Raw genomic sequence first — 16190 nt, 5'->3', positions numbered from 1 at the left:
ACGATTAGCTTAATTGTCAACTAGACAAATAGATTCTAGTTAACAATGATCACTCAAAGAACTAAAATACACAATTTACTCTATTTCTATAACGTCCAACTTATGATTTATTTGCACTGCAGCAACGTTTATAATTGACATAAATATAAAGAACTGATGCAGATGAATTAAACCACAATTTGCATTTTTCATTTTAAACGTTTCATTTAAATCCTTTTAAATTTGACTTGAGTGTTTGTGCAAAGTATTGGTGAATATAATGAAACCATATTTTAAAAGTATTCCTATGCATTTAAAAAGGAACGCTAAGTAACGAGTAGATGTAAAATGATTTGCGCGAAAAGCAATGTCGTAAACAAATTGCAGACTGCGTACATAATATGCCATTAAGGAAAATGAGTTTTTTGCAAACTTAAACGAAAAATATTAATGTATAGTTTAATATTTATTTGCAAATACTTTATTATATCTATAAAGAGATAAAATTCGAAATAGCATTTTTTTAATTTTAATGTTTTATCTTGTTGAAAACACAGATATTTTTTATTAAAACAACTTTTACATTATTTCGTAAAAAAGTTATTAAGATTATTTTTCATGAACGAAAAATCAAATTGAAATACTTTAAACTGTAAATTTAAGTTGTAATAAACCTTATTAAAAAAACGTTATTTATGAGAAAAATGTACAAAAAATAAAAATTATTATTCATATTTGGTAGTCATTTTAATGAAAATTTAAAACTAATCTGATATGTCAACATCAGGAGAATTATATTTGAAGTTTAAACTTTAGCTCTAAACTTAGTTCGAATTATTTTTAATAAATTTTAATACATTGATGTTTTAAGATATTTTTTGAGTTAAATTTTTATTTAAAAATTAAAGTCGACAAATCAATTTTTAATTTTAATCTTTAGAGATATAGAGATCTATAGTTATCGGAACCTTAAGAGGTTTCGGATAACTATAAAAGTATTTCAATATAATAAAAAAAAAAGTATACCAAAATATATTATTTAAATAAATACCTTGTAATTCTATTGGATACAACATTTTTACTTATTATGCAGTAGATGTAATAGTTATAAATATCTTACATAACAAAAAATAACATATAATGATATTTTTAAAAACATTTAAATAAAAAAATATAAAATAGTCATCGTTTGGGTTAAATATGTGTCATATTTTTGAATGAAAACAATGTGAATTTTTTTAAAAACTGAGAATTATTGAAATTGGACTTTTTATTTCCAAATAAATTAATTCTTATAGTATATTAATTTAAATCCAGAAAATAATAGGATAGATAAAACTTGATTGAAGATCATACATAATATAAGATAAAGGAATTCTTCTTACTAAAATACATGGTATGTATTTTTTGGAAAAATTATACTTGTACCCAATTAAAAAAAAATCTACTTAATTTTTAATTAAACTTAATTATAAGAAAAACGTTTCTAAATTATTAATGTATTTATTTAGTAGTTACAATTCAACTAAGACTTGTCATCCGTAAACCACAAATTAGGTAATTTTAACTTTTACATTGTTTTTGTTAAGTCTATCAAGGTTCAATGTTGCCATTGAAGAATAAAGTAAACAAAAAGTGGCTAGTCACAATTGTAGCACTTTAGGTTTAATGATTAAAACGTAAAGTATATTCAAACGTCCAGAGCGCAGTTTTCATAATAGTCGAACAGCTACAGTTATTTTTTAATAAATTTTTTATGTTTATTTCTTATAACGAAGTTTAAAGTGTAAAAATTATAAATAATGTGTCTCTTGAACAGTGTTAAAAGTAACTTCAGCATACCAAGACTTCAGTAGTGACAACATACACTTATCGGCTACACAATACTATGTATTTTTTTAGTTTTTACTCGTGGAGGGTATAAAAGACGACAAAACACAATAGCACTGGGGGCAGTGTGCTTCTTCCACACAGGCGTTGACTTTGGATCTTATATTGTAGGGTACATACACGTTGGCCAGGAGGGGTTACACGCATAAACACACTGGGACAGGTACTTCTCACGTTCGTTCAATACCTTATGTTTATACTCGCGTCTCCGACAATAGAGCGCTCACACACAAGACTGCCCCGGACGAGTCTCATCCTTCGCCAGTCGACTTTGGCACCTCCTCAGCCGCAGTTTTCCCGCTGTCGTCGTCGCCCGCACACGTATTTACACATTCACACGCACACTCACATTATGACTGCCGGCAAACGCATAGGAGGAGCGTTAGCAGTGATCGCAGCATTGTCATGTTATGCAGCAGGTCAGTAAATCAACAAATTATAACGTGATGATTAATAATGAAGTCTAAAATATTACTATTTACAATATTTTTGAATAATTGGAAATATCTGTAAAATAAAAGTAGCCAAATAGACAATAATTTTTTTCTACAGAAATAATGAGTTTTTCTAATGTTCGTGTAATATACATAATTATAAAATTGGGAAGAAAACAATTTTAATAAAAAAATTCTTACAAAGAAAAACGTGGAAATATTATTTCTTTTACTAAAAGTTATAGAAAAATCCAAGTTACTGATTTTTTTCGACAGTGATAATAAATTATTGTTAATGACCATTTATGATAAATGTATATACAATTTATTTACTTGACTATTAATAATGTTACATGTATAATAGTAACTCTTTTTTTTAATTAAAATATTCGCTGTTTAAGAAAACTGTAATAATAAGATAGTAATTGCAATTGATTCGTTCGAATGTGATGAGAGATTTTGGCATACAAAAAATATATTATGTTTTTACTTGAGAGTTTTATTGGTTTAAAATTTTAAAACGCTGAAGTGATAGACAACGGTATTATTTACGGCTTCTTTTATATGGTTTTATTTATTTAAACCCAACGTATAACACTGCACATAAACTCAGGTGGACTTCCTGTAAATGCACGTGATAGTGTTACCTATAAACGGAAACCGCATGGAATACATGATGACTGCTCCGAACAACAAGAAATGAGAAAAAGGTGTATAATTTTTTTTTTTTGAGACTATAAGACTTTTTTATTTATACAAATTATAAATAATTAATATATACTTGAGAGTATAAACAATTATATTTGTTGTGAAACGTAAGATTGAACTATTTATCATTTATTTACATTGTGTTTTGTTCTTATTGTTGTTGGTTGACTGTTAAATCTTTTTGATGGTTTTGAAACTCATTAAGTACGTATAAAATGTATTACACTGCGCAGAAATAAAACAAATTCATATTTCTCGAGACTGGTAAAATAACTATCCGGAACGTGTATGAGAGAGTCATAGAAGCGAATCGACTGCATGTTGGATATTTAATGTTTTTAATTGTATTGTTATAGGCATACATATGGCGCTATTGAAATATAATTCAACTCTTCAGTAATAACGATAATTGTCGTTATAATTGAATAATAGCCCGACACTTGCACAATTCACGTGTGGCGGAGACCGCATAAGACAATGTTCAGGGAGGTACTATGACCTTCGACCATAACCGTTAAAAACATTACGATTGTTTTAGCTATTAATACAAAAGAATAGTGCCTGAAAATACATATTATTACTCTCAAAAGTTTGAACAATAATAATGTAACGATTTTAATGGTGCGTCTGAAGATGTTACAATGATGTAATATATCTTAGAATTCTCTATAGGGGTCATTTTTTTCATGAAGAGACCGTAATTGAATATTAAATATATCCAAGTTGATTATATTTAAATTTGTTTTAACAAAGGCTTGTATAAAGAAAATAGTATTTCTAATTTGAAATTTCTTATTATGTTAATGAAAATCGTGGTCATAATTTATCATCACGGTATAACACCACAGAAACCATTATTTTCATTCCATCAATCAATCAAAAATTTAAATTATTCTTTACTATATGTTCTGAAATGTCGATCGTTTTAATTAAAATTTTTTAATTGGATGTAAGACTCGAGATTTAAATATTTTAAATGGGTATGATCTTGTTTAATAATTTTATTCATAAGTAATAAGACATTTGTATATATTTTATTGTGTTTTTGAAAAAATACATTTTGAAGAAAATTGTCTAGAGAAAGATATTTATCATTATTATATCAATATAGACTGAAGTTATTTAAAAACATCTATAGGTTTTATATTCTACTTTTAAATTTGAAAGACATAGTATTGTCAAACAATTTAATGGATAAAAGTGAGAACTGTCTAATGTATGTAGTTAATCATTTATGACAGGGTTTTTTTTGAAAACTTGAAAAAATTATACTTCTATTAAGTAGTGGTCATGTTTATGATAGAGTTAAACAAAAATATATTGCTCTTCAGGAGAATTAATAGTGGGTCTTTAGCCAAGGATATATCTGGGAGATATGAACTACCAAACAAAAAAAATACATTTTTTTACCATTTAAATTTTAAATTATAATAAAGAGAAATTATAAAATGATTTGTTATTATTTTGTTATAGTTAGCATCCATTTAACTTTTTTCGTCATTATGAGATAATTTAAAACTTTAAAATTAGTTTTAGGATCATAAATTTATTGAAACACATTCTTTTAACATAATTAACCTGTTGTATTATTAAATTTGATGAAAATTACATTTTAATGTATTATACAATATTAATTTACAGGTCAAAGAATTACAACAATTCAATTAGATGGAACTCAGTATTACATTAGTAGAATGAACCCATACTCAGCCGAGTTAAATTATTTTTTAGCTTATGAATACTGTAGATCAATTGGTTTACAATTAGCATCGTTTGAAACATTGGAAAAAACATCTTCAATAACAGATTTTTTAAAAAATGCAGGTTAGTAAAATACCATTTAGTTCTCTTATAAATACTCGAGGTAGATACCAACAAAATTCAGGCTGGGTTTAAAGTAAATAAATGCCAGGAAAATGCAGTGTTGTGCAAACAAAAAACAGATTCCGGTGAACAAATAATATACAAGTCTCNAAAAAACAGATTCCGGTGAACAAATAATATACAAGTCTCAACAATTATGTACATAACAATACCTGAGCATTGGAAGGTTTGTTCTAACGGATATTCTAACGAAAATACCAAGCACTGGATTAAAAACACATATGATTTAAAATTATTTCGTTAGTCCTATGTCATGATATTTAAATATTTAGATGAATACGGGACTGAGAAAGTGTCTGTTAAATGTTCATATATACAGAGTATTTATGTAAGGAAACAGGGCAATGTTACAAATAATTACAACAATAGAAACCCTTTACCTTACTTACTGAACACCTATATAATTGATAAATTAAGTATTGAAATATTGTATCGATTTTAAAAGTACACAGGAAAATAAGAGATTTAAATTATTTTTTTTTAATGAAACTGAAAAGGTTTTTAAAGTACCTACTTAGAATAAAAAAAATTTAGCTAAAATAGTTTTAATTTTCCAGTAAAGCATTCTTATGTTAAAATATACTGTGTGTGTTTAAATATTCAATAATATTTCTGTTGAATATTTAGCATGGAATATGTTTATTAAAAAGTATTCGGGTCAGAACCTTTCCATTCTTAATTATTAAAGTCATGCCATTATTAACATGTGTTTTCTAAAAATCGTTTCAAATGAAATTATTTTAAATACTGCTAGAAATTATCTCAGTTATGAGAAAATTTTCCTAGTTAAACGTGACAAATATGAGTTAATATATATATTTTCCCATAGTAATTATTTCGCATATTTTTTTATTTTAGGTTATCATAAATTTGACTATTGGACGTCTGGTAATCGCTTGGGTACCGATATGCTGATTTGGATGTCTACTGGATTACCTTTCAATACAACATTTAATCTTATGAAACAACAATCAGCAAATGGTGGCTTAGATACTGATGAAATGAGCGTTAAGCCTTCTTTACCTATAGCCAGGAAAAAGAGGTGAGCATAAATATTGCTTTTCGAGTTCGAAAATATTTGTGAAACTAGTATGTCTTTCAGGGGTGACAGTGGATCCAGAGATGGATGCGTAGCACTTAAAGCTCCAACAATGGATTGGGTAACTGCCGATTGTACAGATTTGAAGGATTTTATTTGCGAACAGACTAGGTGCTATTATTACAACTATGGATCAATACCAGTATCCTCCAGCCAGGGGTAAGCAGGTGAGAATTATTAGAATAAAACATCCCCGATCAAATTATTTTTAAAATTCCGAAGAATAATAAAACATTAATATTTTAATCTAAAAATTAAAAACATTCCATTGAAATAGACGTTTGTATGAAAATAAAAATAATTTCCTATTATAGTTTAACGAATTGAAGTAAAGACAGTAAAAAATATTTCAATTTAAATTAAACCTACTATACAGTAATTGTTATATTGTTTTGTATTTTTGAGCCCAAATAAACTCGAGTTTATTTAAACAGTTTTTCACATAATAATAAACATTATTTTAACAATTTCAGCTTTGGTATAAAATCAAGACCAACCATAAACTCGCTCTTTTCATCATCTCATCGCGAGGAATATTCCTCTTCCACTACTACACCTACAACTTTATCTTCCACGACTACTACAGAAAGCTACGAAGAACATAACAATGTTCAGAATACAGACAACTCTTTAATATCCCCTGGATCTGAAACAGAAGCCATAGTTACAGAATTACCTACCAGTACCACAGAAGCAAATTCACAAGAAATACAAACAACATTACAATATAATGATGAATCAGAAACGGTATCCGATAATTCGTATACCACTATGCTCCCAACACTAATTCAGCTGCATAATCAACAACAACAAGAAGATCACCAACAAGATTCACAAAGTGAAGATCAAGTTCAGCCAGAACAACAAGAAAGAACAAACGCATTTGCATTTGAATCTTTAGAAAAAGCGTTTGCTACATCGGTACCACATAAAATTCGAGCCACGAAGGATCTAGAACAATCAAAAAATAATGATAGTGAACAATTACCGTGGTCTTGGCCTAAAGATATTCTACTTCAGAAACCAGTTTTAAAGAAATCATCACAAGAAGTTTAGTTTCTACTTTTCATAATTGTAATAATTTAAATTTGGTATAAAGCTATTTTCCAAAGACATAACAAAAAAATGATTAAGTGTCTTAGTAATTTTACATCAAAATCAAAAACATTTAATAACTATCTTTTATAGACTATGTAGCTCTCTTTGATTGTCTGTCACCGTAAACCATGCTACAATTTAAAAATGTAATGTATAAATATTAAAATTGCACGTAGTAGCCCAACTGTCAAGTAGTGGTTAGTAATTCATTATTTTAATGTGATCATTTTATTTGTAATTAAAAAATATATAGTGAGTTATTAATACTTTAAACTATGAACAAATAATATTGATAGAATATTGAAAGAAAAACTTCATATCAAATTGAGTACACAATTTGTACTGTAATGTTATGATTTTTTTTTCGATTTTTATCAATTTATTCGAATTTTTTGTAAATATTTATATTTAATTTTTTTATATATAAATAAAATAATTATTGTACTTTTAATAAATTGGTCAAAAGTTGAATAAACTAAGAATAATTGACTCTTATTTTAAGATAATATTTTATAATGTTGATGTACTCACCAACCGTTAATTACACCTTCGACATTTAACATGGGTATAATTTTAAATACATATTTATTTCGTAATTTTTTTGCTGTAGTAAAGTCACTACACAAAAATTCAATTGCACCGTCAATTACCCATGACGAATTAGTCTCTCCTGGGTGAACACGTGAAGTTAAGTAGACGATTTCTCGATTCTATACTTACAAAAAACAAATTTCAATCAATTCTTAGAATTTACTACTATTAATTTTTAATAGTATTAATACGAGATCATTAAGTGTCTTAAATATATTTTATATAATTCAATGATTTCCCCCAATTTAAATATAAATATATTTTAACTAAAAAATAATTTCATAAAATTTTAAAATTCATAATTTTCATAAATACAAAAATATTTTGTGGCATTGTGTGTAATATTAAAATGACAAATTATAAAATTTTTAAGATTTTTTAACTATATATTTACTTTTATTGGTTGTTCATTATTTTCTTTTGAAGTAATAGTAAGAATTGGCACATCGTTATTGTTTAATGACCGACACAAAGCGTTTGCGCGAAATAAGGTTGTTTTAGAGTCTACAGAATTTTTCCACTTGAAACATTTGTACTAAAACATATTAATATTTTTTCAATAATACTGTTTAGATTAGTAAAATTAAAAAAAAAACGAATTTCATTTATTTACAACGAATAAAACTTTTAGAAGAAACTAATATTAAAATCAATATGAGAAAAACATGATGATGAAAGTTTTTGTCTGAAAAAAAACTATCATACGAGTTTTAAACTAGTTATTTATACAAAAACTATTGAAAAATCAGTAAATATCAAAGTGTGATACACTTACCAATAAAGTAGAATATGTGTATGGATAAATATAGGCTATATAACAAATATCTAAATCGTATGGAAATTGAATAGTAAATGATGCAGTCATGTAGGAACTTTGTTCTTTATTTTCATTCTTATATTGATTTACATAGTAACATATATCCGTGCCTGTATGTTTCCAACCTTCCTTACGCTCAACGTAACTTTTTACTGAAAACATTATAGGTTGCAAACCATGTTTGAATTGTGAACTCATTTTTTCCATATTTATTATATTGAACGCGTATTGTTTATTTGCCACCATATTAGAAACCTAAAACGAAAATGAAAATTTAATACTTAGTTTTTGAATAAGTAACTAAGAATGAAATATAAAACTCCAGCAAATTAATAAATACTTGGAAATAAAACCATTGATTGTGTGAGCTAGAATTAACGTCGGAGTTTAAAATTAAGTCATATTCAACTGGTCCAATCTAAAAATCGAAAATATTTTTAAAATAACGAGTGTTACATTTTCATAAAAAAATAATTAAGCTTTTACTTTCATAACTTTTCTTAAGTTTCCACTCTCAAAGCGTGATTCAAAATGCAAGTGATCAAAATTTGTTTTTACATTTAAATTTTGTTCATCATCATTTGATAATCTATAAAATTTTGAATAATCAAAATTTATTTTAGAAATTACATTTTATATTTTAACAATAGATGTTTATTTACGGTGAAATACGTTTTAGTTCTGCACAAACTCTTATTAAAAAATCCAAATCGTAAACAATTAAATTGTCGGTATCTTTTTTTTTATTGATATTTTGTTCTAAACAATTAATTAGTTTGATTCTGAAATGTATAAAATTTTATAAACATAAAACAAAACAACAGATCACATTTATATTAATTTCTATTATTTACCGAGAAATTTGCTCTTCATTGTTGTAGAAAGGCTCTAAAGGACTATCAATATCAACTCCAACCCAATCAGGATAAGCGAATTTCACAAGTGGTATAACTGTATTCACACGTTTTGCAATTGCTGAGTATGCAGTTTTGTGGGTTTGAGATGTTCGTAAATTATTTAATAATTTTATTTCTCCTTTCTAAATAATTAATTCCCAATGTACATAACGACATATACCTTATTATTTTTTTCAAACCACTTACCTCTAATTTCATATCTTCCGGGAAATTTGAATTACTTTGAATGCTTAAAAAATATTAAAATCAAACGAAAATTATTTTACATCCAGAGATTATTTTTAACGTGATACAAATATATGATATAAGTTAAAATAATTGTATTTCATTATACTATTAAGTAATTTTTATAGTTACCCATTGTATTTACTCGATTTTAATTTTACGAATGATTTAATCATGGACTTTGTCGAGTTTGCACTTTGAGCAGATCGGATCTCATAGGGTAAAATAGGATTTGTAATTTCTACATCGAATTCTTCAAATAATCTGCTATAGCTAAATTCACATTATCACGTTAGAAATGTCAAAATATAAAGTTTTCCATCAGATTATTTTTAATGACTTTTAAGTAAAATTTTTAATTGAAATCGACCATAATTATAGAAAATACGGCGTTGAAGATATGCAATTTAAGTACATTTAAGATTAATTATGGAAAATATAAATTAATCATTGAGATTTTTTCTTACATTGGTTTAAGCTCGTCAAGATTTTTCCAATAGCTTAACGATATTTCAAATTTTACTGATTCTGATTTTTGAAGTACCAAATTATCAATAGGCCCAAGTGAATTATGAACCATATTAATATCGCTTTCGTCATCACTTTCATCACTATCGGTTCCTTCATACTTTTCAATTCCTAAAAAAAATGTCATATCAAAAATTTGAAAACTTAATTTCATTATTATACAGTACGTTGTAAAAAAAAAGTTATAAAGTTTAATAAGTCATATAGCCATTATTTTGAATCTACACTATATAAAACTTTTAAAATAACTCTGAAAAACAAGTTATTTTAAATTAAACATATGCTAAGTATACGGTAAGGGATCATTGTTTTCATATTTTTATTTTTGATGCAAAGCTAAGAAGGTATTAATTTTATCTTAACGTGTTTTTATTTTTTTATGTCTGTCACAACTTTTTCTCAGCTCTCATCGAACCGATTTCTTTCAATGATATGTCAAAAGATCAGATATCGTATTTTCCTCGTTCCCCGTAAATGGGAGAAATCTCCAAAAAAATTATAAATTTTAAAATCGCTAATATTTAAATTTGTTCAATTTTTTTTACTTAAAACTGCCATAACTTTTTTAAAAATGACCAAATCAATATATTTTTTTTTTTATAGATGTCTTTCCTATCATTTGGTATATTTTTTTATAAATCTGACCCTTTACCTACCCACAGGGGGGGATTTAAAATGGCAACTTCTTCACATAAAATTAACTTTTGAAAGTGTTCCGGAAAGCCTGACACTTTTATATATATCTTAAATTAAAGCTTATATAATATACTTTATTATGGAAAAAAATAATTCGGACTTCATTTTGTTTTCATGGTGAAAACGAACATCAAAATTAATAATAAAAATACGATTATTGTAAAAAAATTCAATTTAATATTTTTAATTTTATAATGCTATAACTTTTTGAAAAATATATGGATCAATACAATTTTTTATGATAAATAATATTTATAAACCTCTTTCATTCGACATACTTTTTTTTTAAATAAAACCATTTTCCTTTATATATTTATATATTATATATATATATTACACTTATAAATTATAAAACTTGTAATCAGGATATAAATAAGGCAATAGGAGATCATATTGCTTTTGGAATAAACCACCAATTTTTAAATTATTTTTGAAAACCTGACCCGTTACTTGCCTACAGGGGTGGATTCAAGATGACAAATTTTTCATTAAAGTCAATATTTTCAAGTTAAATTTTAAAAATGTTTCTGAAAAACTGTATCATTTAAACATATGTTAAATTATAGCTTATGTTACGTAATATAAATTAAAAAAACAAATTTTGTTCCGACGACCTATCATCTATGAGGAAATGACATTCGAAGTTGAACAAATTTATAAAATATTTAATAAATAAATTAAAATTTATTATACATTTATTCATATATTACACTTACAAATCATAAAACTTGTAATCAGGATATAAATTAAGATATAGGAATATATTTTACTTTTGGAATAATCCACCAATTTTTTTAAATTAAACACTATCTACAGTTTTGCATCGAAGCATCTTTTATGATAATGATTTTAATCACTATCAGATATCATCTATACTGGACCCAACNAGCATCTTTTATGATAATGATTTTAATCACTATCAGATATCATCTATACTGGACCCAACTATGCCACGTCCCCACTGTGCTACCGTTTTTTTTTTTAAATGTACCCTAAAAAGTATAATTACTTTAAAACTATTTAATTATTTAAAACTATTTACCAGTATCACCAATCGTTGTGTCTCCTAAATTGAAGAAAAATGAAGATTGTGTAGAAGAAAGTGGTAAAATAATTTTGTCTGTGCAGACATTAATGATGGTGCATAACTTTGAAATAGTGGAATTGTAAATTTGATTAATTGGACAAGTACTGCCAAACGTATACAAAACGCTTAGTCGATTTGACTTTTTCAACCCAATACGTCCGTTATCTAAGATAAAATTTGAATAAATTTTTCTAAGACTGAAAGTATAAAATTAGTAACTCACGAGTGGCTGATATATGTACAAGGAAGTCAAGAGCAGAAGCAAATATTTTCCTTTTCGTTTTATTTGAAGAGTAGTTTTTTGTATCAAAAATGTCTAATACATATTGCATTAGACCTCCACGGACTAGACGGTCGCAGGTCTCTTCGGTAACTATAATTCAGAAAATGCATACCTAACTTATAAAAATAAAGTAATTATAGATATTATTACCTTTTTTACTTAAATTAGCTAAAATTACAATGAATATCCATTGTTTGTTTTTCTTTAGATGTTTTTTATTTTCTCGGAGAAGTTTTTCCATCGTTAAACAAAAATTATCTTTCAAGAGAATACCAACAATATTTTCTAAATAATTATAATCAGAGAATCTTTTTAAAATGGCATTTTTTTATGGTAACAGTACAATTTTCAAACCATTTTTTGTGATTGTTTTAAAACATAACATTAATGAGGTCGATAATTTTATGTTCTTAACATTATTTCTTAAATGTTGATGAAACAGTTTGGCTACACTTAATACTTCAGCATGTTTCGAAAAATTATTATCTGTTAACGTTTAATAATATGACGCATTTTTAAATTTGTGGATGTTATCAAATAAAAAGTATAATTTACCTTTTTGTGACAGTTCGCCTAAAATAAAAAACAGTTCGTTTACGAGAGTATCACTCGTACCTACAGATTTAGATTGTAGTTCTACTATTGATTTCATGAATATTTTTGAAGCATTTAATTTTACCAAATGTTTCAAAACGGCCATTCTTATATTTCCTTGATGAGCACACAATATTAAATTAGTGATATAATTTTATTATACGAATATATTTTCGAGTTACCAGATTTTGGAGCAACGCACGCACGAATAACACCAGCTAAATATGTACATGTTGATTTATCTTTTGATTTCTGAAAAAATAAATAAATTATAATATAGTATATTATAACATGAAATTTTATACTTGTTTAAAAGAAATCTTAAATTTACATAATTTAATCTTATATTTTATGAGTACTGATAAATGTATTAATTATTATACCTATAAATTAGACATTTGTTTTATATTTTATTCGTAAGACAAATATTTTTAATTCTTACTAATATAATGAAAAAGATAATTGGTCTGTATCAAATCTTTAGTAAAAATAATCTGTTATCTTATTAATATTAATGTATAATTTTAATTATTATTCATATAATAAATTCGATAAAATCATTTGTTTTTTAAATTTTAATAACTAATTCTACATAGATGTACAAACTTTGTAAATTTAAGAGTATATTTTGATTTTTATGTAAAAATAAATTAAGTATTTAACATTTATTGATCAGCACTGTTATTAATAATCGGATAACTTGATAATTTAGTCTAAATACAAAGCCAAACTTGTTTTAATTAAATATTAAAAAACATTTGTGAATAATATAATGCTATAACATTATAATATTTAAAATTGAACTTTTGCCTTTAACCAATAGGTTTAAGTTAACAGCTTATATTGAATTACAACAAATGTATTAAACAGTTTAAAATAATATATTGATGTTTTATACACACTATGTTATATTTTTAAAATATATAAATTTTTAGTATCTGATTTATTATAATGTAGATTCACAAAAAAGTATAGATTCAAGGTTTTTAGTTTTCATTAGTTATCTAAAAACCAACATGAAATTTACATTGCATAATGCAATTCATAAAAAAAATAAATTTAATGATCTTGTTTTTTTCTTTTAAAATGTTCATTTTTCGATAGATATAATAGATATAACAATAAAGACTATAATAAACTAATTTAGTATAAAACAATAAAAAAGATCATTAGTTATTAAATTATATTTTAAATCAATCGACAACAGTAATAATTTTATTTCCAACTTTAATACAATTTATTTTACTTTTGTTAAAAGTATTTGAATACTTAAGTAGTTTAGAACAGTGAAAATATTGAAAATAATTTTTAGCCATTAATATGTTTAATTTTGTTATATAAATCTGTTTAAAAGCTAAATAGCAGCAATTTTAAATTAAAAATCTTGCTAATATTTACTAAAAGCAACCTATATTTATTAATTTATTTTAAAGTTTTATTTTCTGTACTATTTATAAAAATAATCTTCTTTAGAATTCACTAATATTATTATTCTATCATATAAATAAAAATTGGAAAGTCAAATTGTCGTAAGATAGCTAATAATTACAATTAAACAAATAACTATTATGTTTTTTCGGAAAAAAATTTGGCTATTTCCCAAATATATTACTTTTATATAGTTTTTGAGCAGATGGATGAAAGCCAAGGATTGCAAGTTTCCAAAAACTTACATCAACTATTTAAAATTTTTCCAGTTAAAAAAATATAATTAATGAATTCGTGATTATATCTAAATAATGTAGTTATATGATCATTTTTTATTTTTAAATATTTTTTATAACACTGTAACATAAAAACCTATCTATCTGTCATTGTTCAAGGTCAACTGGTTTTTGTGTCATAATACTGTAATTTAGAAGAAATGTTTAATCAGTAAACTGTCCTTCCTATTAATATCTGTGTAAATATATAAGGTATATAGTCGTTCATGATTTACTTGAAGAACATCCGTTAATTACACATATTAGTCAAAAAATATAAGTAGGTTTATGATACTCGTGTTTAAATCAACTTAAATAAGTAACTCAAGGTACACTTTCCGCCAAAGATCAGGAAAATTAAAAAAAGTAATCGTTTGTACAGTGTTTGAAAGACTATAAGTACAAAAACTTTATAAATAATTAAATATTTACAAAATGTTTTCTTTTCGGATGTCATATTTTTGCACAAATCTAAACAAGTCATTAAACAGTGATTCACTTATGAACCACTTCAAATCGAAAAGCAATATTAATATTTTAGCTTCGATGCGAAGCTGAGAAGGTATTAATTTTACTATGTGTTTTTTTTTTGTCTGTTACCACTTTTTCTCAGCACTCACCGAACCGATTTCTCTCAACGATATGTTAAAAGATCACAAGTCGTATCTAGTCGAAGACATTACCCTCAAAAATTAAAAAAAATTCCCTCGTTCCCCGTAAATGGGGAAAATCTCCAAAAAAATTACAAATTTAAAAATCACTAATTTCGAAATTTTTTCAATTTTTTTACTTAAAACTGCCATAACTTTTTCAAAAATTAACAAATCAATAATAAAAATTACAATTTTTATAAAATAATTCTTTTTTATATTTTTAACTTAATAATGTTATAACNTTTAAGATATATATACATATATAATGGCTAGTGTACAAATGTGTATATGTTATGACTAGAGCTCGGATGTTTATGACTTTGCATATTTTTTTCGCGCAATATGAATTAAACCCAAGTATGATATAAATTTGATTCATGAAGTCTAGATTACAATTACGTTAACTTATTTTGCATATTTTTGCATATTTGACGTTTTTGAGCATATAAATGCATATATTGATTATTTTTAGAAATAGTAGCATATATTTTATAATTTTCATTAAAAATATTAAAAATTTGTTTTTGATGAAGATCCGTAGAATACTATGAACAAAAGTAATATTACTTTTGGGATTTAGATATTTATAAATTCGATAATCGATATTAATATATATATACTGTAAAACGCCGATTAATCGGACGCCAATTATCCGGAACGCCGAATAGACACGTGCGAGCTTCATTTTTCTAAGAATTAGGTTATTTTAATTAAATTTCTTTATTGTTATTAAATTTCTTCATTTTATATCATCTGTGCGTGTTTTCCTCTGTAAAATATGTAAGCACATGATTGGTTATCCGGAATACCGTTGGTCTCAATTAGTCCCGTTAATCGGCGTTTTACTGTATATATATATTCATACAAGTAGTAAATACGGCGGGTGCCATAGGTTTTACCTATATATCGTAAATTTATGAGATAGCACGCGTTTTATTTGATATATATCAAATATTTTGTTGACATTTTAATATTCATTGTGTAGTGTTACAAGTTTAGTGTAA

At 25.4% G+C, this 16190-nt stretch overlaps 2 protein-coding genes across 7 annotated transcripts in view; one reads left to right on the top strand and one right to left on the bottom strand.

Annotated features, from left to right (window-relative positions):
- LOC126905911 (cytosolic carboxypeptidase 4-like) overlaps positions 1-16190 on the bottom strand; it is a 41955-nt gene that overhangs the window by 9355 nt on the left and 16410 nt on the right. The window contains exons 3-19 of one of the 3 annotated variants that reach the window (XM_050686048.1): positions 13013-13082; positions 12792-12947; positions 12591-12722; positions 12387-12521; positions 12177-12326; positions 11909-12118; positions 10110-10281; positions 9775-9915; positions 9604-9646; positions 9355-9539; positions 9163-9282; positions 8987-9089; positions 8841-8918; positions 8459-8755; positions 8078-8218; positions 7624-7802; positions 3090-3572 (exon numbers count right to left, since the gene is read on the bottom strand). In XM_050686048.1, coding sequence (XP_050542005.1) covers positions 3461-3572; positions 7624-7802; positions 8078-8218; positions 8459-8755; positions 8841-8918; positions 8987-9089; positions 9163-9282; positions 9355-9539; positions 9604-9646; positions 9775-9915; positions 10110-10281; positions 11909-12118; positions 12177-12326; positions 12387-12521; positions 12591-12722; positions 12792-12947; positions 13013-13082 — 2424 coding nt within the window. In that variant the 3' untranslated portion in view covers positions 3090-3460. Of the gene's footprint in view, positions 1-3089; positions 3573-7623; positions 7803-8077; positions 8219-8458; positions 8756-8840; positions 8919-8986; positions 9090-9162; positions 9283-9354; positions 9540-9603; positions 9647-9774; positions 9916-10109; positions 10282-11908; positions 12119-12176; positions 12327-12386; positions 12522-12590; positions 12723-12791; positions 12948-13012; positions 13083-16190 lie in introns of those variants that run through there. The other 2 variants (XM_050686047.1, XM_050686049.1) reach the window with 2 other exon arrangements.
- LOC126905912 (uncharacterized) lies at positions 1794-7526 on the top strand. 4 transcript variants are annotated; one of them, XM_050686050.1, is made up of 5 exons: positions 1794-2288; positions 4653-4835; positions 5754-5937; positions 5986-6153; positions 6468-7526. In XM_050686050.1, the coding sequence occupies exons 1-5, from the start codon at positions 2060-2062 to the stop codon at positions 7048-7050; spliced, it is 1347 nt and encodes a 448-aa protein (XP_050542007.1). In that variant the 5' UTR covers positions 1794-2059; the 3' UTR covers positions 7051-7526. The 4 variants fall into 4 exon arrangements, with proteins under 4 accessions (XP_050542007.1, XP_050542008.1, XP_050542009.1 ...); XM_050686051.1 differs by having other exon boundaries at positions 1802-2288; positions 5998-6153; positions 6468-7521; XM_050686052.1 differs by having other exon boundaries at positions 1813-2288; positions 5986-6161; positions 6468-6614.

Source organism: Daktulosphaira vitifoliae, unplaced genomic scaffold, assembly GCF_025091365.1.
Source record: "Daktulosphaira vitifoliae isolate Bord-2020 unplaced genomic scaffold, ASM2509136v1 Scaffold_4, whole genome shotgun sequence".
Taxonomy (NCBI): Eukaryota; Metazoa; Arthropoda; class Insecta; order Hemiptera; family Phylloxeridae; genus Daktulosphaira; species Daktulosphaira vitifoliae.
This window is presented reverse-complemented; position numbering and strand designations above follow the sequence as displayed.